The 25,215-nt window shown below is 42.0% G+C and overlaps 1 protein-coding gene across 1 annotated transcript in view; it reads left to right on the top strand.

The window, feature by feature from the left end:
• The window catches only part of LOC139200010 (solute carrier family 12 member 9), a 62,649-nt gene extending 51,860 nt beyond the window's left edge, over positions 1–10,789 (top strand). The window contains exons 10-13 of the mRNA XM_070829239.1: positions 21–213; positions 4,525–4,699; positions 6,275–6,421; positions 7,915–10,789. Coding sequence (XP_070685340.1) covers positions 21–213; positions 4,525–4,699; positions 6,275–6,421; positions 7,915–8,855 — 1,456 coding nt within the window. The 3' untranslated portion in view covers positions 8,856–10,789. The remainder of the gene's footprint in view (positions 1–20; positions 214–4,524; positions 4,700–6,274; positions 6,422–7,914) is intronic.
• The last annotated feature ends 14,426 nt before the right edge of the window (positions 10,790–25,215 follow it).

The following is a 25,215-nucleotide window of genomic DNA, read 5'->3' as shown; positions in this document are numbered from 1 at the left end:
CCCCCCCGTTCTCTTCTCAGGCCCACCTTTCGTTACTTCACCTGGCACACATGTGCCCTGGGCATCGTGGGTTGTGCCGTGATGATGTTCCTGATTAACGCCATCTACGCCTCGGCCAGCATCGCCTTCATGCTTCTGCTGCTTCTGCTGATTCACTACCTCAGTCCAACCTCAAGCTGGGGCTACATCAGCCAGGCTCTCATTTTCCACCAGGTCTGAGACTCACTCACTCACTCACTCACTCACTCACTCACTCACTCACTCACTCACTCACTCACTCACTCACTCACTACTGCATTGTCATTACTAGACCAACTAAAATCTCATCCCCTCAGCTTTACATGAGCCTGTACCTCTGCCAAGCAATCGTTCTATCAGGTTCATAGAGCCATGCAGACAAACACAGACGAACACACACACACACACACACACACACACACACACACAGACTGATCTCTGCTGCCTCTCCCCAGCCGGCAGATTTCTGCATTTAACAGACAAACACACAGATTTTCCCCTGCTCACTTTTTCTCACACATACACACAATACCACCTTGTCAATCCTTCAGCAGCTATCTATCACATTCATATCAGGTTTGCCAGACACGTGCTCTCACACACACACACACACACACACACACACTGCATCTTTTTTCTCAGCAACGCTCTCTAAATTTTTTACATGCATTCATACTCACAAAAGCATGCACACACACACACACACACAGAGGTTTACATCATCTATCTCTCCATGTCCTCTATCTTGCGAGCCTGTTGCTCTCAAGGAGAGGGGGCACTGTTGCCAGGAGGGCCTGTTGCCGAGAAGAACCATTGCCAAGACTGTGTGCAGGGGTTATGGGCAGGGAGGGTGAGGGTGGCTGGGTTTGCCAGCAGCTTGTCAGGAGGCAGAACATTATTACAACCACTTAACTTATTGAGGTTTTCCTCCCTCCTTCCCTCCTCCCATCTTGTTCTCTTCATCTCATCCTGCTTCTCTCCGTCCTCTGCTGTTTCTCTCAGCCTGAAACAGCAGTTCGGAGCAGGCGAGGGGCTAGAGGAATAGCCGGACACCCCGGTGCCCTGCTAGCAGAATCAGAAGGTCATAGGTAGTTGGGTTATTAGTGTCATTGATGGATTACTGAAGAGGTCTGAACCGACTATAAAGATGCCCAAAAAGACAAAAAAGCTGCAAAACGACAACAAACAGATGCAGAATAACTACACAGACGGGCAAAATGACTACAAAGAGACACAAAATGACCATGTTGTCATTGAATGTCTCTTTTAGTCACACAGAATCTATGTTGGACCTTTTACAAGTCTCTATGCAGGGGCCCCTTATAATCTGTCCACACCTATAAGCTATTTGGAGTTACAAATACAAGCTGTCTATTGCTATTATTTCATATTGGCATTTATGTATTACACTAAATAAACAATGTAACAATTAGTAATAATTTAGCTTATTCTTGCCGAGAATCATGGCTTTAAATCTGCGTCCTAACTCTCTTCGTTAAAACCGTGCCCCCCTTCTTAAACCCACCCTTGGCAAGAGGCCCATTCTGATTTAAACGATTACACTAATAGACCAAGCAGGGGAGGCCAAGTTTGGGCACGTACATGCCTCATGCATGCATTCCTCTTACTCCCCAGCAGTAGTGGCAGGGCGCCAACTGGGTGACATTGAGGCAGAGACAGGAGACTCAGCAGCTCGCTACAAAAACACACGAGGAGATAACAGGCGGTTGACAACTGTGTTTAGGAGAGAAAGAGAACAAAGAAAAAGACAAACTGAGGCATGAAAGGCTGATGGTATCATGGGAGGGAAAGATGGAGAATATAAGGAGCGAGAGGGGATGAGTGATTGAGAAACTGAGTGATGGATGAGATTGAAGCGACAGAGAAATGATGATAGCCTGATGGATGAGAAGACAGGGGGAAATGGAGAGATAAAGAGAGACAGATGATTAGATGAGTGGAGGCAGTTGGACTTTGCCTTGGAGACCTCGTTTTTTTGTTTTGACGGCAATTACTGGATAGGAGCAAAAAAAAAAAAACAGTTACTGTGATTATGATGGTAATAATGTTGGAAATGGTTGAATATTCATTTTTGACTGATGGCTATGTAGGCACACACGTACAGAAACGTATTTCTTAGACGGTCGTTAGTGCACAATTTTTCTGGGTCTTTTCAGATGCGAGAAAAGTGTCATTGTTTCATCATTACCTCAAGTCTATTAAACACACCCAAAGGTGTTTTCAAGTGAAAGTCATTTCTGAGTGTTTTTAGTCTTCCTCAAGTTATTTTGACCAAAAAAAAAAAAAAAAAGCTGGTTTGATTGGCTGGTGCTTCAGGCTATACTTCCTCCCCCTAAATCTGAGGTGATTGGTCGACTCCAGCCAAGGTGAAACTTTCCCCACATTAGTGGCGTCAGAGATGACTTTCTCCCCAACTTGCTGATTACGCCAAGACAGCGTTCCTCGCTCTACTTTTAATAAGGACCACTCAGGAGTGCAAAAGCCATGAAAAACACAAAATTATCCTTCATCCCTCAAAGGGGTGAATCCGACAGTGTAAGCAGCAGCTTTAACATGTTGGACATGTCGTCATTGAGCTGATGGCCATTAATTCCAATGAGGGCGTAAATGAAGTGTTAATCATTCTTAGTAGACTGCAGGTTTAGATCTAATGTTTGGTTCCACTTGGTTACATTTCCTTAATGGTATCTTGATGCCGCCTCATCAGCACACTTTCAGCATCCTAATGATGGTTGTGTTGTAGTGCGATTTCTAATACAAGCTGATACGGTATTTAAGGCAACACTCATTTTTACCCATAACAGTTTGATTGACACTTATGTACATAAGCATATACACAAATATTTCCACACAAATCCTTTGGTCCCTGCTACATACTCTGCTCATACTCCAATGGGATGTTGATTAGAGATGTAATGTGTTTCTGTTTAAGAGAAGGTCCTGTAGTTACAACAGAGCTGCGCATGCATGCACATAAGATGGAGGTACACACAAACACAAACACACATAATGTTCAAATGTAGCTTTTGCTGCTGGTTATGCCAGATGAAGCTATAACAGCCAAACTCCTTGAAGTTCACTTAAAGTTTAAAATTCATTTGCTTAACTGAATTCACTTCTTGGCAGCTCATTCGGGTTCCTGAAATCACTTTCATCATCTCGTCCGCACCTCTGAATCTTTAGGGGTTTGTTTTTTTTATGCATTTACCTTTGTTCTCAACAATGTCACATGAATATTGGGCCAATGGACCATGAAGTAAAATGAGAAAAAGAGGATGCAGACGGACATCAAATAGCAGCAAGGCAGTACTGAGAAGGAGTTCTGTGAAAATACTACCTCTGTAATGATCACACTAAATGATGTGATTGTTGAGGTTAAAGGCTCAGTCTGTAAACAGAAAACAATGGACCTTTTGGTGACACATGATCTTCATCAGATAAAGTTATGAATTCTCAGATTTCCATTTTTTTGAGTGCTTCAAGGACTTGTCGTCCACGTTGGGCTAAGTTACGCTCAAAGTTCATTCTAAGGCCTTAAACTGCAAACTCCTTCTGCTGTCTAAGGTCTTGTAATATGTATGAAAGTTCATTGTGAAATTGTTTTGTCAGTAATGTGGTGCACCAGCCAGGGAATACTAATATTCATATAGTGGTTCAGTGGCATTTTGATTATCTTCCTTGTGTTCCCATGAGCTGTAGTAGGTGAAATTAATTTCGATGAATTAGTGCATTTGTGTGTTTTTGTGCACATGCGGGGAGGCGGGAGGGGAGGACTGGGGGGGTGAACTAATCGAATAATCTTCGAATAGTTCACTGTGACTATCGAATAGTTTTTTTTTTGCTTGAAATGCAAGTTAGTGCTAGTTATTTTAACCACAAGTGAGCTTATTATCAGTGTTGGTTCTGAAGTGGTTTACTTAACACATTAATCTTCCTGTTGTATGAACCCTGTGTGAAATCTGAATGCACCAGTGTTCCATAAAAGTTACTTCCCTTTCTGCACACATCTCCAATCATGGATTCTGAGTGAAAAACAATACATGAAATAGTCTCTATCTGTATTTGAATGAGCATGTTCAGGTGTGTCTAATCAGAATTCTGCAGTGATTTTGCAAGCATGAGAAATATCACACGATCAAATCTGTATATGTATGTTCCAAAAAAAAAAAATGTCAATAGCAAGTTTTGCATCTGAAGAGATGTCTCCATTTTAGGGAAACACACATTGCTTTTTGAAACACAGCATTTACATGCATGAAATATTCAGTATTTTCCCTTAGTCTGAGACAGTCTTCCTACTAAGCTCTTTATGTGGCTAATGAGGATGAATATTCCACCAATATTGCTGTTTACTTGCAAACAGAATATGCATGTTTACATGAGCCATATTCACAATAATAGTGGAATATTAATGACCACCAAGTCCAGCAGGGGTTAAATCAGGGTAAACAACGGCTCTCATCCCATTTCCCTCGTCTCCTGTAGGTACGCAAGTACCTGCTCATGCTGGATGTGAGGAAGGACCACGTGAAGTTCTGGAGGCCTCAGGTCCTGCTGATGGTTTCCAACCCTCGCAGCAGTGTAGGCCTCATCACCTTCATCAACGACATCAAGAAGAGCGGCCTCTACGTGCTGGGGCATGTCCAGCTGGGAGATCTCAGTAAGGATGCTGAAATTCTGGAAACTGACCCACTGTTAAGTCTCTGGTTGTGTTCGGCTGTGCTACTTGTAGTACTACATTTACTTTACACTAGACATTGGCCGATAGTGGATTTTTAAAGGCTGGTGTAATAACGATAGTTTGAAGCATTAAATAGTGGATAGCTGATTAATCTGCAGAAATCATCGACATAAATACGTTCTTTCTCCTGTGAACGATCAGGAAACCAAACAATGTCGACTCCCAAAGTTCTTTTTCATGACACCATCCGATCATCAGGAGTACCTGAATGTTTACTTCTGCACCGTTTCTCATCTAAACCAGCGCAGTGTGACGGGGCAACTATTAATTATGAACAAAACAATTTGGGGATGTTGATGGGATATAGTTTTTGGATAATTTAACATTATTATGACATTCAGAGGTGGCAAAACTAAAAGCTTGTTTTTCAGCTTCAACATTATTTCTGAATTTTAACAGCAAATGTTTCTCACTACTTGACGTAGAAACACATCCACTTTGATGAAGTGTTTTCATTCAGGACCAACTCAAGATAACGGTGAGCTCTTCTCAAAATATATAAGTATACAATTTGGCAAATGCTTCCCCGGGTCACAGTGTGCAGTTTACTTCATTCAGTGGACCTTTTTAGCATGCTAGACCTTTGTCCGTGGCATTGGCCCTTCTGCTGCTGCTTTATACCGAGGGAAATAATTGTACGTACAATGCTCAGGAGGCTTCGCCTTTATTTTCTGTAGAGGCACGCCGAGTTCAACAGAGCAGGGTCATTGATTGTTTTCTTTGTCTTCTGAGGATTTTGTTGAGGGGTTTTATATGTGGATGGATGTCAGGGACCGGCCCTGAATGGAGCTTTCAGAAGCTGAGTCCTCTGAGTGCTTCACAGTAGAAAAATGACATGTTCATTAGGCACTGAAGAGCCCTTCTCTCATTCTGAGTCTTGATGAGGCACTCAGTCATTCATTCACATAATTACATTGAAGAGGAGTTTGTTGTTGAGGACTCCCAGCTACTTCCACCTTGCCCTCTTAATGTGTTTTAAGCCCATCCATTCATTCTCTTACTTGTGCAGCAGCTGCCTTAAAGCTGAATAAAAACAATACTTATACATAGGAAGAACAGTGTTAATGGTCTGCTGAGGTGCTAACACAGCTTAAACTTCCACAAGAATTGTCTATGAAGCTCAAAGATGTGGCCTCTGGATTGCTCTCTACATACATATTGATGTTTTTTTGGATGATTGATCACCTGCCTGCCTGTGTGTGCTCCCCTGTATCTTCCTCTCTGTCTCACATTCTGTCTGCGCTGTCATTTGTGCCTACATCATTCTCTCTCTTTGCCCCCCCACATCTCAGCATGTTGTCTCGTATCTGTCTCACACTGCGCCTCTAATTCCAGCTCTGTCATACTGACTTCCCCATTCTCTTTTCTGACTCGTGTATCTGTTGTTCTCGGCCTTCTCTTTCCTTTGTCTCCCCACGAATCCAAACATACTTCTCTTCAGCTGTCAGTTATGTTTTTCACAACATAGCATTTTGTTTTCTTCCACCCTCCCAGACACGTTACCATCGGACCCTCTGCAGACCCAGTATGACTCCTGGTTGTCCCTGGTGGACCATCTAAACATCAAAGCTTTTGTTAACTTGACACTGGCTGATTCTGTGCGTCATGGAATCCAACATCTGCTCTTCATCTCTGGACTCGGTAAGTTTCACCATCTCCACCACAAAATGTTCCTGTTGGCCAATAAGCACATTGGAGAGCCTGCACAGATGTCTGGGAGTACAGCTGCTGATAACTGGAGGCTGATTTTAGGCTGTGATTTAACATTTTCCTTTTAGAGGCACTGAAATTATAATTAAAGCCATTTTTAGTTTTAGTCTGAATGTCACCTAGAAAATGATTTAATTTCCCTAACGTCAACTGCCTCTGCAGCTTCCTTTAGGACCACCACAGACACTGACACTCCAGCCTTATTCAGCACTTGCATTAAAAGTAAAACTCCTCTCACCATTTTATTCGAACTGCCATCTTAAAGTCTTTTGGTAATTAGATTTAAAATGCCACTTCAATGTTATTTTCATTCCCTACTAAAGTTGTCACTCGATCTCCATCCAAAATTTACAACTGGAGCTGAAGCTGTAACTCCTCTCAGTACTTCCAGCTTCAATTTCTTCCATCTCCAATCTCCACTTCAGTTCCTTTCAATGCTTTTTCACTCAAACTGACTCTTTCAGCACTTCCACTTTAAGTTACAAGTTCAGTTTCAATTGCCACTTTAATTTCATATGTACACAAACAAGCTTGATACAATATTATGTCCTTAAATACATTCTTCCTTGAACTATTACTGCCATAGTCAGTGTATCTCCTACAGTCAGCACTGCTGTGGGTGTGTATGCTATATTTCTAATATTTTAACATTGCTGTCAGTCAGCCCTGTCTGACAGGGATCTGAAGCTGTTATGTCACTGTCTTGAAAGTCACCAGACTCCACTGACAAAAGCACTAATTTTACCTAGCAGAACACAGGAATGGGTGGTAGTTAGTTAGTTAGTTAGTTAGTTAGTTAGTTAGTTGACTTCATACAACCCCATTTCAAAAAATCAAATGAAGACGTGAAATTATTTCAGAAGTTTCAACTGCGAATTTGCAGAACATACAAGCACACCTATATTTTACATCCAATGAACACTTTTCCTTTTTAGCTCATGTCTTTCAGGTATTGTACGGTATATGTTATTTTTTTCTGACTGTACTTTTAGTCTGAATTTTAACACTGAGCTAATGTTTGTACACACTCTCCTCCTCGTTAACACCTACTGCATAGTTTTGATTTGACCCTCAGTGGGTTTCTAGTTCTTTACTTGTTATTTACTGTTTCTGTTTCCTGCTTTCATGAGAGTTGTGACTCACATCTAACTTTGACCAGTCTTTTTTATTTCTCCAGTCCTTTCTTGTATCTCTGCTCACTTCTCACTCAGGTTCTTGTCTTTCTTAATATCTGTCTCTTGTTTTCACTTCATTGTCAGATAAAATGAATAAACTGATAAATGATAAACTGTACCTCTACCTCTACCTTTCACTTCGCAGCTCAGGAAATCAGAGGTGATGGAAATGATTTGCATTAGATTGTAGCAAATGCTCTAGTCTCGTTCTTTCTCTCATCGTTCTCTCTTCTCTGCCCCTCTTTCCAGGTGGGATGCGCCCTAACACACTCGTCCTCGGTTTCTATGACGACTGTCAGCCTAAGGACAAGCTGACTGACCCGTCGCTCTCTACCAGTCAGAGCACAGATCTTTCAGGCTCCTCACAGGAGCTTGAGCAACTTTTCCACTTTGCCTCCCTGCGGGGGTCCAGTGACAGACAGGATTCTGGTGAACTTGGGGACGGGAAGGTTCTTGGACCCCAGGAGTATGTAGCCATTATCGCTGATGCCATGAAGATGCTGAAGAACGTGGTGCTTGCCAGATACTTCAACAGCTTTGAACGAGCCCAGGTCCTCTCTCCACCCTCCTCCTCTCCGGGGAAGGGAGCTGTGTACGTTGACGTCTGGCCGGTCAACCTCCTGCGTCCGGACAGCAGTAGCTACGTTGATACCTGCTCTCTGTTCCTGCTGCAGCTGGCATGTATCCTCAACATGGTGAGAGCCTGGCGCAAAGCTACGCTCCGTCTCTTCCTGTGCGTGGAGGAAGGAAGAAGCGTGAGAGGCTCGGAGGAGAAGCTGGGCCAGCTGCTGAAAGAGCTGAGGATCAAAGCGCAGGTTTACCCCGTGCCTTGGGACCAGCAGGTGGCGCTACACTGGCAGCGCCAGGGCGAGTGGGGCAGGAAACCCCAATTCCGTGATACCACTAAAGAAGAGTCAAGAGCAGATGAGGAAGAAAATGAAGACGATTACGTAAATAGCTTCCCAAGCAACGCCACGCGTCTGTCCGATGACTACCTGTCAGCTGTCAATAAGCTGATCCTGGACACGGCCCAGCCCAACCCCGCTGTGCGTTTCCTGTACTTGCCCCGCCCCCCAGCTGACACGCGCCGCTACAACACCTACTTACACCAGCTGGAGCTGCTGACTCGGGACCTGGGCCCCACGCTGCTCATCCACGGTGTCACGCCCGTCATCACCACTGACCTTTGAACAGTCCCCCTCCTCTCGAGTCTGAGGGCCGATGAGTTCAGCAGTGGCTCCACCAGCTGCTGAGGGTTCTCTCTGAAGGTATGTGGACCACTTTTAGTGCAGCGTCACCACTGACCCCACTACTGACTCTGATACTCTCCAGCCTACAACAGACTGAGGAAAAGGAAACAGCCTTGAAATTTGATCCATACAGGGACGTCAACTGTTGACCCAGCGATACCACCTGCACTGCCTCGCACAACATGGAGGCACAACGTACAAACAAATTCCCAAGAGACCCGGCTTATTTTTAGAATATTTAAAATGAAGATATCACACATGCCCACTTAGGGATCACAGAAAAACTGTCTACATATTTAATTCCCTCTTTTATCTGTTTTCAGCTTGTAGTTCTGGTATTCTCGTCAAGGCACCGTGATGTTAAACTCTTCGGTCAAACCTTGAGGCAATTTAAACTGTGTGACCGTGATTGAATGTGCCTTAGTAAAGTTAACAGTTCCTCAGACCAATGTACAACCTGCCAAGCAGGCCGTTCAGAAGCAGTATCAAATAGAATATAATGTTCTTTTTAATCCATTTGTACTCATGTTGCAGTACCCACCACAGGACCACCAGCTGACAGGCCCACAGGGCACAATTTAGATTACCAGTCTGCCTTTGTCGCTCCATCAGCTGCTTCTTCATTAACACAGTATTCACGATAGAGAGCACGCTCTTTAAATGTTGTCAAGGTGTGCTGCTGCTCAGATTCCTTAAAATGATCATTCCATATGCCTTTAGATGAAAAAGTGCCTTGCTAGTTAGGGAGCTATAGTTCTTGGACTCATTCCATCACGGACAGAAAGTTGGACTGTGTTACACCTTGGAGCAGTCGTTGACAGGAAATCTGCTTTTCCATTTAAGCATCTTAGAACAAAGGAAACTGTTAAACAATAATAGCTATGGTGCTACCAAGGAACTCTTGAAAGATTTATTCCAAAAATAACATGTGAGATCTCAGGATGACATTCCTCTTTTTTCCTAATGCACTTTTGTCCTTCTGCTGCCAAAACTGCATGTTGCGCAGCTCTCCAAAATGTCCTTAAACGTGTTTACAGCAGCAGTAACTATTGTGATTATCCACAATGTTTTATAGAGTTTTTATGTATTTTAGGTACTAACTTTTGTTTTTACTCACTAGTGGCTGTGTTGCTTGACTGGCCTCAATACTGCAGTGTCTCAATTAATTTCAATATTTGCTCAACTCAGCATGTACCTTTACCCAAAGTATTATGAACACTTATAGAACAGAGGCCATGAGTGGCATTTGCAAGGTAATGATAAGCACCAGAACATAGTGTACCAGTAGCATAAGAAGAGAAGTGTGTGATGTCCAAGTGTGCAGGTCATACCAGACCAAGTGAGGCAACAACAAAAGCCCAGGTTGTACTGAACTGAGTAAAGGTATGTTTTTAAACTCATGCTGTCATTTGTAAGAGGAGGAATGTGATATTTCTTCTGTCACATAGACTCATTTTATCTAGCATTCTGTTTCAAACAGTCCAGTCCTTTACACAGCAATAATGCATTCTATGTCCTGTAAGATAGAAGAATCTATAGGAGTTTAGTAGATTTGCTCTGACAATCTTCATCACACTGACTTTGACACATCTGTGAGGTTCAGATCCTCATTTGAAGAAACACTGGTACTTTGATTAATTTGATATGGCTTAGATCACTGTCAATCAGTGAGATCCTTTTTCCACGGGTGAGCTTTTGTTTGGACACTACACTCCTCAACTAAGCATCGACACTACATTTCAAGTCTTTGCCTGGATTTCTGCTCACAGGAGTGCAAAACATTTGTTTATTGAAGAGATGAAATGTTCAGTGTTTGATTTCCTGATGAAATCTGAAAAGAATATATGTACATTTACAAAATGTAAACTGAAAAGAAAAAAAGAAAAAAAAGTTGCGTTATGTGTCTCTGTTTTTTTTTGTTTTTACTTCTTCAGGAGATTGTTTGCGGAAGCCAGATGAAACTTAACAACCGCTCAGGGTGTTCGGACTCTGTTTCATTTCAGCCGAAGACCAGTTTGTGCATCTCCGAGCAGAAAGCTGAGGGGTTTTTGTGTCTGCGGCACTTGTTTGTTTGAGGTAAACTTTGGAAATAGAGGGTGAGATAGCTCAGCAGCTTAGACAGAGAGATACTGGTGGGTGCCAGCCAGCCAAATTACCTTGTCCCACAGTCAGCCTAGCCGCCAACCAGGCAGAAATGGATTCCATCTCTGCTCTGAGGTGAACAACAGATTGGAGAAATAAGCCCAAATAACCATCGATATCTGTTCAGGAGGAGGGAGGCTGACATTTATCACTGAGGAAGGACCCCGGCTCAGAGGATTTGCTCTGTGTGTGTGTGTGTGTGTGTGTGTGTGTGTGTGTGTGTGTGTGTGTGTGCACGCATGGTTTTCTGATTCATGTTTGTACGATTTTATTAAATACTTGTATCAGTCTCAGCACTGGTGACAAATACCACCAGTCACCAGTATTGGTGACAGATTTACACATTTAGAGTAATTTATGGTGTTCACAAATGCATTTTCCAATCTACAAAGAAATACCAACCAATTTGAACAACAGTTTTACAAATAAATACAACCCAGCTTGAATGAATGTCAGAATCTAATGACATTTGCTGGCTGTGCATGTGAATGCTGTTAGTTCAGAATAAAAGTGCACAATTATTCGAGATTAAAGCAGGTTTAAAATGAGCTCAAGCAATCCTTTTTTGGAATTTTGTTGCCTGTAATGAAATTAATTCCATGTAAAGTGAATCAGAAGGAGAAAAAAAAATACAGCGTGCATGTCTGTGCGGATAAGAAAAGAGATACAACCGCTACAGGCTTCTGTGACAAAAAAAAAAGTGGGTTTTCCTCCAGCACTTGAACGCAACATGCATTTGTGGTGGCCGAGTGGTTCGATAGACGAGTTCGTGACCGGGAGGTTGCTGGTTCGTACCCCTAGACCGGCATGGACTGAGAGAACCCCCAAAGGAAAGAAGACTTGGTGTGGTGACCAAGAGGCCGACAGGTGTATCACCGCCATCACATCAGCGTTGCCGGCGCCACTCTGGCCCTTGAGCAAGGCCCTTAACCCCCCCCCCCCTAAGATCGCTCCCCGGGCGCTTTGTATGGCTGCCCTCTGTTCATATGCATGTGCATGAGTGTGGGGCATGTGTGTGTACATATGATGGGTTAAATACAGAGAACTAATTTCAATTTGTAAAGTGTGCTGTGAAGTATGCTGTACAAAAATTGACCATTAAAGGATTATTATTATTATTATTATTTGTGGATCAGAATCTTAGACTCTAAATGTGATCCAAGCCACACGTATCAGGTATCCATGCACACACATTTTAACAACTGCAAATAGTTTTAGTTATTTACATGCACAGGAAGTTATGTTTGTAGATTATTATTACTATCAAATCTTATTACATATCTGTAAATGTCCTTTTTATTTGTGGAACATGAAACATGAATTAGTCACCAATGTTTGACCCTAATTTCTCTCCACATGCTTCAAGCGTCACAGATAAATTTCCAAGTGTTTCACTTGTTATGACAAAAAAAGCTGTTGGCTACAAAAACCAAGAGACGATGACAGGAAGGAGGAGGGTGGCTGTGATGAAGCACCATTCACCCAGAGGGGTCTCCCAAGTGTGTGTGTGTGTGTGTGTGTGTGTGTGTGTGTGCCCCCAAGTCCAAAACTCTGTCATGTCTGCAGCCCAGATCAGAGGAAACGTGTCACTACCTTGTCACTTCCACCGCGTGTCACAGGCCTAACCACCAGGCAAACCATCGGGATACACACACACACACACACACACACACACACACACACTATCTCCCTCCTTCACCATTTATAATTTCTACCACACTTTCCATTTCTTCTCCCTCTCTGCATCTTCAGATCCACTTAATTTTACATGACACACAGATTGCCTGAGTCATCAGATGGATTGGAGTCAGAGATGGAAAAGGGAGAGGAGGGTGGGGTGTCAAGTGGAATTTAGTCACACCCACATTTGACTGCTAGTTAAGGTTTTCGGGGGCCAAACAGACCCCTGGCTCTTCGCACAAGTTACGTTTGCATTCCAATTATGGAAAAAGTGTGTCTGCAAATTCACATTACAGTACAGCGGCAGTTAAAGGGTTCAAACTTGAGGGGCTCTTTGCAAAAACAGATATTACTGTTTGCATTTATCAACCTAAATCATATTGTGTGCGTGCGGGAGGGCGGGTGGAGGTGGGTGAGTGGTGAGCACAGTATCAATCAAACAGGTGTTGGTTGCTCTGATAAGACCTCAGGGAATATCAGTCAAACTTGTGTTACTTTATTATTTTAAGAATGACTTTTATCTTCTTTGAAAATGCTGCAGGACACATACATTACACACAGTAGTGATTTATTATTACAGCATTTCTCTTCTGTACTGGATGTTCTCAGCAGCCAGTTAGTGCTCTATACTAAGTATGTGTGCTCACATGGTCACATGGTACTCCTTAATGACACCCAACCCAGAGGAAAGTGCACTAAGTGGTGTCATGTAAGCCACATGTGTGACGGCTTGAGCAAATGGCAGCTTCATTGTTTTCGTGTGTGTGTGTGTGTGTGTGTGTGTGTGTGTGTGTGTGTGTGTGTGTGTGTGTATCTTTGGATCCGCAGGTATTAAGTGTTTGGCCTGCAAGTAATTGAAAGAATGAAAAAGCTTCATAGAGGACATTTGAGCATTTTGTAATTTGTGTTTTGCTGGACAAAAAAAAAAAAGTGTAATTTGTACTTTAGGAACTTGAATTTGTGTATTTTAAATACTTTGAATATGTCATTTTATTGGCAAATGAGACCAATTTTAATCCCCAGGTTTAAACTGTAGGAAACAATGATGAGCGCAGTCACAGTCTTTGGTTAAATGAAAGGAAATCACATGGTCTCCTGTTGGGTCCATCGTCGTGAGCTACAGTACTTCATTTGTGTTCCTCCCGACCAGCAGCTCAAGGAAAGAAGCACATTTCCGCCAAGACAAAGGTATGTAATCAAACTGATCAGATATGGCAGCTAAGGCGAGCTTAAAGAATGGCACTAAAATACAACAGAAGAAAAGAGGGCAGTTAACAAACTTGCTGTAGAACTGGCAAATATGCTTACTAGTAACATTAGCATGCCAGCTAAGACACAGAGTGCATTGGTGAACACAATAAATGAGGCACCTGTCATGTGCAGTAGTCAAGTGTCGAGGTATATTATATAAAAATACAATAAAAGAAAAAAAGTCTTGTCACGATGGCTTCCTCCTAAGTAAATTCAAAGTTTTTCATTAGCCTAACGCTTTCGTCTAACTCCACAAATGCAACACCTTCATCTAAATGCAGATTTCACGTTGCAGACACTCCTGTCTGGCTGTGTTGTGTCTAAGCAGGAAACTTGATAAGCTGTTTAAACTGAAACAGCCAACACCTCGCTAGGCTGTGCGTGCACTTGTTTGAATAAGCGAATTGAATTAGGATAGAGCTCAAAAAAGGAGATCTGGACTGTGTATCTGCTCTATGGAAGGTGTTGAACATCTTTTGAGATTACCTCAAACCTGTTATTTGCTCTTGGGATATGAGTTCATGTACTTGACTGTTTGTGTGTGTGTGAGTTTAGACTCCATTGGGAACAGGAAGAACTAAGAACAGGAAGTTCACTAAATGACCGTTATTTCGTGCACTGAGTCGAGGAGGAGGTTTGTTCTACGGATCCAGCACTGAAATACAGATCTTAATTCAGATAGCAACAAGATGACTGTTTAACAGAGCTCATGGCTGAAGCTGATTGGTTGAAGTGAACATAGAAAAGACAAATCTACAAACCAGCCTCTGTTTGACTGCCTCGGTCCTCACACCCAGCTGTGGTTCCTGGGAGGTGAGAGGACAGTGGGCTGCCAGAGTGTTCTTAACAGGCTGACAGCACAAAGGTGCTGAGCTAAAACTGTTTTCATGAAAACCCCTCTGGATCAAATGAGTATTGTTTTTATTCATTGATTAGGCTAATTGATTTTTATCTCCCCGCCCACTGTAGCAGGCTGGGGAGGAATCCGCCTACAGGCTCGCTGTGTGGCCCGGTCTCTGCTAATGGTGGATGAACAACACATGGTTTTAATTTTGCGTATCATTCCTGTGCATTTTTCATCTCATTTCGTACTCTAAAGAGTTCTGTTGTGCAGAGACAGGGTGTCATTTTATGTGCAACCTCACTAACTGCATGTAGGTCTGCTCAGGGAGGAGGGAGGTCAGGGTGAACAGATGAGATAGTCACAGGTCTTTCACTTCCATAACTAACATACTTACTTTAAGCCAGCCATTATCTTCTCCTAAACCCAACCACGTAATGTTAGCAAGCTTTATCTAGACAGTGTAACTGGATGTTAGCTGTTGATGAGCTAACCTGACTGCGGAATGAGACTCTAGCTCTGATGCTTAGATGAGGCAGACAGCATCAGATCAGACAATAAGCTGAACACGTGGAGACATGACAAGCAAAACGTCTTTAAAAAGGCGTGCTACTGATGCGACATCTCAAGAGATCAGGTTGCATAGCGACACACACACAGATACCATTAATAACTGGACCTGTTGGTCTTCAGATATATTTAAAGGATCTCATGAGACCATTCGACACAGCGAATAACAAATACATCTATAAGGCTGGCACGTACACACACACACACACACACACACACACAAATTAGCATGGATTTATGGTGTCAGCAGTATGTGTGCTGAGTCACACTGTGCTCCGTGTTGAGTTTCCCATCATGCTTTTGAATATGTATGGCGAATGTGCTTACGGAGCCACAGGTGGAGGAGCATTCCTTATTGCTTATTCTGTTCTATGTTTGACCTGTGCTGCCGCGCGACATTCATTCATTTCCACTCACAGGTTGGACATGATACGTTGCATAAAGATGGCAGCCTACTGGTTGAATTTCATTACATTTACGATTCACTGTCCCACCATGCAACTTGGCACCGTTGGCTTTTTGTTTGTATTTTTTGGGGGGTGAGGAGACGGGACGAGCAAATCACATCAAATGGAACTAATACTGAGGCCCGCATAGTTTTAGGAAAGTGTGTTCATCTCCACTATTTTCGGTATGATGACACTGGAAGGTCATGGCCCTGGTTCAATAATGGGCGTACATTGTGAGGCTGAACTCAGATAAAGCTCCTAAGCTGTGTGTGTGTGTGGAAGTGTAAATATATGTGTCCTTGCTGATTGTATTCAGGACCACTGTGAAATACCGAGTGTCCCTGAGTAGTGGGAATGAATGGGTACTATTGCCTTGGCAGATTCTGTGTTAATTCCCTGTAACTGAAATGGGCTGAATAAAAACATACTCTGTGTGTGTGTGTGTGTGTGTGTGTGTGTGTGTGTGTGAGTGTGTGTGTGAGAGAGAGAGAGAGAGTTGGCAACCTACAATAGCTCCCTACTCTATCCCTCTCATTTTAACATCTGTTTTCCCAATCTTTTACACTCATCTGCTCTCCATTTATCCACTGAGCTGCCTGCTCCTTTTCCCCTCGTTTACTACCTGCCTGGTCCCCCAAACTCATCTCCAGATTTCCTCTTTCATTTCTTGTCACCTTTAGTTCTCAAACTCTTTCTCATCTCAGTTGCCTTTTATGAAAGTTGCATCATGTAGCGTTTTGACATCAATAAATCGTTACCTCATTGATTTTGGGACATTAGGTAAACAACCAAACAAATTAGACCGTCCTGTGGGAGATTTAGCAGCTCCTGTCAGCGCTCTGCACTCCACACTGAGAGCAGTGTCGGTCCACTTTGGTCCAGACTGAAATATCTCAACAACTATGGGACGGGATGCCATGAAAGTTTTGTAAAGTAGATGATGTCAATGATGAGTCTGACTTTTCCTCCAGCACAATGAGACTGGTGTGCCTGATCCAAGGTGCTCAGCTATGATTACTGCACTTAATATGTTAAGTAGAAAAGAAGCATTGATTTCAACAGCAAATAAACAAGAACACATTTAAAAGATAACAACTGGAGTTAATTACAAATGTCTTTTTTTAAGTCATTGCTTGTTCTCAAGTGGACTTTTTTTTGGCCATGTCAGCACTTTAATATAAGTACTATGTCAGCACTACCAACAGGCGTGATGGCCAAAGATATGAAAATAACACCTGAGTCTTAATAAATTGGAATTATCATTTTAACACCAAATGAAACGGCCAAATTTGAACCGTGTCCACTTTGCATTCATCGAATAAATGCAAGAAAACAAATGGAATAAATGATATAGGTTGTGTCGAAAAATGTTTGCTTTCAATCTGTGTGGAAAATTGCTTCACTTCCACTCTCAAGTCCTCAGCAGCAGCCTGCAGAGGCAATAGCAGCTTCAAGTGAAGGTCAGTTTCAATCCTGTTTCCTCTGAGCAGGAACCGCTCGCTCAGAGGAGAAAAAAAACCCAGTGGCTACAGCTTGTCTCCTCAGGTTGTTTAAGGGACATTTTAAAAATCTAATAGAAATGGGTCATTCTAATAGCCATAAAAAGAATCTTATCTCATTAATTTGAATATATTTATGTTATGACTCCAGTGCCACATGCACAATAGTAAGGACAAAGACTTTTTAATGCACAATTGAAATGTGTGTGAAATCTAAGGACCAAGGAAGGAAGTAATAACTACAGACAGATAAGATCAAAGGGCAGATAAAGCCTCTGTCTCATAAAATACATTTCCCAGAACCTCTTAAGGGTTTCGTAAGGTTTATACTTGCTGGTGCGAAGGTGCAGTGAGAAAAATGACAGCATCATGACTTCTGAGTCACGTGTGAAGGCTCTGTAAGTCATTGCGGTATAAAAACTATAAAACTGTGAATTTTTGTAACTAGGTGTGCGCTGCCCTTGAAGTAGACTGAAGCAGACTGCTGCTCAGGTTTGCGTCTACAAACCTTTTTAAAATCCATCATTGGGAAAACATATCTCCTCTTGTGTACTTTTATCTCTTTGGTAGCCATAAACAGATCAGTGCATCCTCAGCGCTGAGGAGCTGTAGGACTTGTGACCTTCTTCTGTTAAACACTGGTTGATCTCTTTCCTCACAGAATGTTTTTTTTCTTCTTGTCGTCCACTGCTGTTCTGGAGAAGTACTGCTGCATATACCACGTTGAGTGTACACTGTGTTTGCTTGCAGCTCGTGCGCCACCTGCAGAGGCCGGCGTGTCTCACACCAGGATAAACAAAAATTAAGTGTCACCCTCCCTCACTCACTGGAACATTATTACAGGTTCATCATATCTTGTAATCTATTGAATCTCAACTCTTCAATGGCTCACCTCAGTAAGAGCTCTAGCTATTGTGCTCTACAAGACCTGCCCACACAATGGTGCCATTGTGTCTAATGTTCCTCATCAGTCCGCTTTAACTATATTAAGAAAAGGCACACTACTGCTCATTTCATCTCCAGTAATCTGAGCAGTGACCCACAGGAAGAACAAAAAGAAGAGAGAGAGACCTCATCTGCTCCGTTCTACTTCAGTCTTGTGCCTGTCATTATCTGTCCACCTCTTATTTCACCTACTGTCACCTCCTGCCTCCTCCCCTCCTTCGGCCCGCCACTCTTCCCAGAGATGTAATCACATCTATTCAGTGATGAAGATGAAAAGGCCCCCCTCCATCCACCCACTCCCATTTGAGCCTGCTTGAATCTGGTCATCCTTTTGTCGTTGAGGGAACAAACAAATTATGTCTCCTTACAGTCAAGACAAAGGTGATCGCTTGAATAGAATCAGATAGAGAGCACAAGAAGCAAGATGGCTCAGTGAATTAAACAAGGTAAATGGTGAGTGAGTGTTTGTCTTTGCGTGTGTTTACAGCGGTAATTAGTGCATTTTGCTGTGGGTAAAATGCTCAGGCCAGCCATGCAGAAGAAATGGACAAGTAATGGAGTGTTACCTACGCCAAAGCACACCCACAGGGGTCATTTAACACACACACATTGATGGTTGTGAGCACATTCACTAAACGCAGAGACAAAATGTCATGGAGGCTAATTGCAAGTGTTATATTTAACTGATCATTGGTCTGTGTGAATAATCAGATTTCAGAAATTGAAAGGCAACTTAAAGTCATGTGAATGAATGTAGGTGCTGTCAGAAGTTCATGAAGCTTCTACAACAGTGATGCAGTGAAGTCAGGGTCAGTGAAAAGACACTCCAACACTGTTAAGGCGGGAAACGGGTTCCCAATGACGCCACTTTAAATAAATCTTTGCTTCCTATTATAAGGTAAGGTTTTAAAATGTGTTTTTTCCTCTTAATTGGACTTCAGTATAGTAACCCTATCCCACAATGCTCCCTGTATTATATTCTGTAGGTACTCTGTCATATTCAAGCCCCCAAGTATAGTGCAAACAGCTGATTGCACTGTGGTTAGCCCCAGGTTTCCTTTATTTCCTGCTCTGTTCTTTATTCAGCTATTTTGTAAACTCACAACAACAACGATGATGATAATAATGATAATACTAATAATAATAATAATAATAATAATTGGCCAACGTAAACAGGTTTGCTCTCAGAATAACTATTTAAAAATCATATTGTGTGTCCAAATCGTATTTTGACACACTGCCCCTCAATGCAGGACCTCAAGATGAGCTGATACTGTAGGATGCATGTTCACTGGTGTTACATTTTAATGATGCAAATTCCCTAATTGATTTACAATAAACCTGATGCCAATTAGTAAACCTAACAGATTGGCAGGGCACCTCTGCTGAGGCACAGTATCTGGGTAGAGTCATAGAGACTGCATATAATTGATTTTACCAATGCATATAGATAGATAAGATAAGATGCAATAGAGCTGACTTATGTGCATAAGTATGAGTGACACTCCTTCAAACATAGTCAACTGATCTACTGTTAATATAAAAAAATTGATCATAGCAGCTTTAAAGCTGATATAATGTCATCTGGTGAGGCTGTGCTTAAACATTAGCTAAAAGTATATAAGTGGTCATTATGTGAACTATTAGACACATTACAAAAATTGGTATGATCCAGAGGAGTCCCACTGCTTTTCCACATCTTGACAGCCCATAAAAAAAACTTCTTGTTCTCCAGAAGGAGCAAATAAAAGATATTGTCTTCAATCTAGACCCTGTGGGAAGGCTTCATGCTCAGATCTGACTCATGTGGAGGCTGTGGTAGCTTAAAGATGCTAAAAAAATTTATAAAGTATGTCTTGAATGAATATTTAACCTTTACCAGATGCTATCATGCTTATTCTATGTTAATCAGGGTCAAATTTGTGATTTGTGATATTTGGCCATATGAATACATTTTCCTTGAATTCAGCAGAAACATAGCTGGTGTATGTGCTGTTAACATCTCTCAAATCTTTGGAGTTGTCATTCAGTGGAAGGCTGTCATTGGCCCGTTGACTGCACAATAATCTCTTCATTCACATCAAGACTCAATGAAGTCCCAAATATAGAAGTCACCATGGTTACTCGTGGCTAAAAAAATACAAAATGAATTGAAAGTGAAATAATCGCTCAGCAACTGCATATCAAACCTAGAAATTGTGTTCGTCTGATGGATGAAGCCGTCTCTTGTTAAAAAAATGTGAGGTCTGAAGTGTGTGTTTGCAAAGGTAGACTGATGTCCCCTGACACTTAAACTGCTCAGTGCGTTCTTTAGCACCTGTGGAAAATGGTCCTGTCGTATAAAAGTTAGCCGTGCATGGCAGAGTTTATACTGGGAAGAGAAAGAAAAAAAATTGGACATAACCAAAGTGAGGGAGGAGGTGGTTGGGGATGGGGGAGTTCGAAGTGACTGGGACACAGTGATCTGTGCAGAGGAGCTGAACTGTAGGAAATGAGATAGGACATCTTCATTTAGTTTTTACATCTGCCTAACTCTGCAGTGCAACCTGCTCTGCTCAGGCAGACAGCAGCAGGCTCAGCTTCTCACACTAACAGATGGATTTCGACTTTTAGACTCAGACGCTTGGCAATATTCGCTGCCTCAGGTGAGATTTTAGAATTTGGTATTGAATCAAGCGTATCAAATCGGTCTTGGGATATGAAAAGTCGATGCATAAATGGGATTTTCTTTTTTAATTAGTCAATCCGCTGCCATATTTCAGGGTCCCACCTGTATGGCTTGTGCCTCCAGGCTGTGAATTGTGTATATTTCTCAATTAACTGTCATGAGAAGAGTTAGAATGACAAGAAAGAACAGACAAAACAGGAGGAGGGATGGGACAGGAGGTGAACCTGTGCTGTTGAATTGTTCTTCTGCAGTGCATAACTGGTAACTTTTACCCACTCCGTCTGTGGATCTGTCATACCGCACATATTGATCATATTTAGTACTAAGCTTGACTGACAGACAGTGAATTATGGTCATGGAACTCTGAGAGACACTTGTGTTTGGCAGCTGGGGTGGTGGGGGGATGGCATATGGTCGTATTCACCTGCTCAAGCATCTGGTGTAAAAAGCAGGTGAAAGTTACACTGATCAATTAGTGCCACTCACCACGCAGACGTACACACTGATGCCTCATAAAAATCACACAAGAGTCAAGGCGAGATGTGCCGTATACTGTATGAGCATGCTGCTTCAGTCAAGCTGCCTAGTTGATCAGTGTTGCACATTTTCACTTTGGTGCAGCCTTTTTTTCAATTAGATTGTTTGAAAGTCATATCAGTCCTACTGCCTGCTGGTGACTGCAAGGATTTAATCACCTTAAGAGGAAAACTATCATACAGAAAACAAGAAGCCAGGGATGATAGACTTTTGTAAGAATCACTGAAAGCTGTACTAATTGTATTTGTATGAACAGCATATCGAATTACTTTAGTTAACACAAACAAGTTAATTAATATAATAATTATAATAACATTTATCGCTGTTTGCCTTGCTGAAGAATCAAAACTGCGGTCAAGTTAGAGATAATAAAAATGCAACATCCAATTACACTTCCAAAATAAAACTTGCTGAGAAACATTTCAGGTGATGGTGGCATTTTTATTTAAGTTTAGGCACCAAAATGTATGTTACATGATTAATTTTTGGCACATAAACTACAGAGTTATGTTTAGGAAGGATGGTTTGTGTTAGAAAAAATATGTCAGATATGGAAGTTAAGTTACGTAACTTACGTGACTTAAGTTACATCAATTAAAACTCAACTTGGTTTCACACTGGAGATAAACTTGCCAAAAAGACACAAAGTCTGTAGAGACTAAACACTATGAAAAGACCGGGCTGAAACCTACCAGCCCACCCTAAAATCCTAGCATCAAACAGCAGACAAGCAGACAACAACTAGGTAGTGCACATACAGTAGTGGTAATTGGCTACTGAGGAGTCAAATATTTCCCCTGTGCAGTTGGTGGAGGCCAAAGCAGAGCTATAAGGAGCATGAACTTTATACATTTGCCAGGTGGCCACAAACACATCCTCAAATGAATGCTAATGTTGCTCCATGTGGGTGTCCTATGATGTAACTAATTGTTAACATGTCAAAATATGTCAACGCATGTTCTACTACCTCCAAGTAGCAAAAACTAATCCAATGAATATTTGATTAGCTATGAAGACTTTGAGAAGTTGCTCACTCTCATTGGGAGCTCAGTTAAGATTGTGGTGGTGAGGGTTAAGCATTAAGTTTTAGAGAATATGTGTGGTTACTAGAGGCTTGTGTGGGTGGGTGTGTTATAAAACGCACAAAGTGTGTAATTGACTAACACTAAAACTGTGTGAGAGTGGGGTAAATCTTGCGGGCCAGACACAGAGCATGCAAAAGTTGTAACTCACTCCTACTGTCACCACCACACACACACACACACACACACAGCCTTGTACTACTATAGCAACACTAACCTTAAACTAAACCTAATTCTAACCAGAACCTTAAAACCAAGTCTGAACCCTCAAACAGTCTGTCTGAGTGTGAAGACAGACCTTGTGTCCTCACTGCCAAGCTCTAAAACCCAAACCAGTTCTCACAAAGACAGCTGCACCAGTGTACACACACTCACAAGCACACAATTTCACTATGTGAAAATATATAAAGGCATACATGATATCAGCCACACATCTGCAATACTCAGCATCTATAATCCACTGCTCTCTCTTGCACTTTCATTTTGTGTGTGTGTGTGTGTGTGTGTGTGGTCCTGTTGCATGTCTGTGTTTAGTTCCATAGTGAGAGCTGTGGGAACGTTCAGACTAAAGTTATTTGGCTCCAACTGAGATACGAGTGTGTGCATGTGTGTGTGCGTGCGTGAGAAAGATAGAGAGAGACAGAATAGGAAAATAAAACCACAGGTAGGAAAAAAAAACAAAGGCTCCCCTCTGATTGAATCTGTTGAGGCGTGGCATTGAGATAGATCACAAACAGTGATGCATGTGTGTGTGTGTGTGTGTGTGCGCACGTGATGTGAGTCCTCCTGCCTGGTCTGACCGTTACACAAAGTGGAAAAAGATGGAATTTCCCATCTATTTCTAAAAGACACATGCCAGTATGTGTTTGTGTGTGTGTTCCTTCATACATCAATGTGCAGTTTGAGAGTATGTGTGCGCACGATAAACACATTAGCGTGTGCATCAGCATTCATGCAGCCCAGTGTGTGTGATTAGATATTTACTCGGTGCTGCAGTGTGTGATTAAGTGTGGTTAGAAGCGGTGGCTTTACGCTACACTGCGTCCTGGACTCTGCAATCACAACAGCACACACAGGTAGAGAGGGAGGCACATCAGAGTGCAGCACCATTTCATATCTGCTTTAAATTAGTTCACTGAGTTTGTCCCATTCATAAACTTACTGATTACTTACATCCCTGATGTGGAAATAACATAAAAAGTGTCTCTTTAAATGTCCATTTTGTCTTAAAGCAGCACACTCACTTTAGCAGCATTTAAACACACCGTCATAACGTACTCGACTCCACCTTGACAAGTTCCCCCATGAAAAAGCTGAAAGTTAAAGGCACTACAGAAGTGCCTAATTTTTGCTCTAAATCCCTAAATGGATTTAAATGAATGGGATTTAAAAACTCTGCTTTTCCTTTTTGTGAATCCTGGGTGTGGTTTTGAAAAAATTTAATTGAAAAGATATTGAGGCTGTATTAGCAGCTTTCCACACAAATACTGACAACAAGTACTTACACTGCTTGCTCATTTCCAGTTCTTCTTTAAAGTCTATGTCGGTAATGGTGACCTGAAGACCATCTGGTCCACATGTTGTCAATCATGTCCACATGGAATAACCTGGAAATGAGCATGCGGGTGTTTTCTTCCTGTCAATGCAGATAATTTCTCTCAAGCACCTGCAAAGATTTTAAGGATGTGCATCTGCCTCTTTGAGATTGGCTGTTCACTTTTCAAGCAATTACCATAATATGTTTTTAAGTGTGGCTCGGCAGTGTTGCCGATGAATGCCAGTCACTCTTTTTAGTCTAGCAGGAGAAATACTGTAGGTTTGTATGTTCTGCATGGATTTTTTTTGTTTTTTAGGACCCTAATGATGTCTAGTTAAGCATTTTTCATGTGTCCAAGGTCACCTAATGGCTCATGCGGTTCTTTTGCCAGCCATTTTGAACTGATGTTCATCTGAGAAGCGAAAAATGCCACAAAAACATCAAACTTCTACACCAAACTAGTTGTCATTTAGTTTTGACACCAGGAATCGTGTGTGTGTGTGTATGTGTATATATATATATATATATATATACACACACACACACACAATGCATGAAAGATATGTGTGTGTACATATCCAGTAAATATAAAACATTAGAACAATAAGATATAAAACAGAATGAAAACAATAAGGTGCTCATGCAGTCAGTATAAGGTGCTTTCACTGTCAGTAAAAGTTGTCAATGAAAAGGTGCTCTTAGATTCAGTGGTCAGATATTGCACGGGGGAGTCTTATTATTACACAGAGATAACAAACATTTATGGTCCAGGTATTGATGTGTTAGAGCCTCCTGTCATGTTTCCTTGGTATAGGACACAGACTGAAGGTCTCCCTAGGTGATGATGTGGTGTGTACATGTGGGAGTGTGTGTAATCTCTTGATAACCTGAGGAAAGAAGCTGTTCCTCAGACTGCTGGTGTGTGTTTTGAGATTCGTGTATCTCCTACCTGAGGGCAGCAGTGAGAACAGGATGTTGTGTGGGTGTCTTGTGTCCGTAATGACCCTCAGAGAATTCCTGTGCCACCGCTGGGTGTACAGTGCAGACTGGGCAGCTTGTACCCAGTGATGTGCTAGGCTGCATGCACCACCCTCCCCAG

Source organism: Pempheris klunzingeri, chromosome 4, assembly GCF_042242105.1.
Source record: "Pempheris klunzingeri isolate RE-2024b chromosome 4, fPemKlu1.hap1, whole genome shotgun sequence".
Classification (NCBI taxonomy): domain Eukaryota; kingdom Metazoa; phylum Chordata; class Actinopteri; order Acropomatiformes; family Pempheridae; genus Pempheris; species Pempheris klunzingeri.
This window is presented reverse-complemented; position numbering and strand designations above follow the sequence as displayed.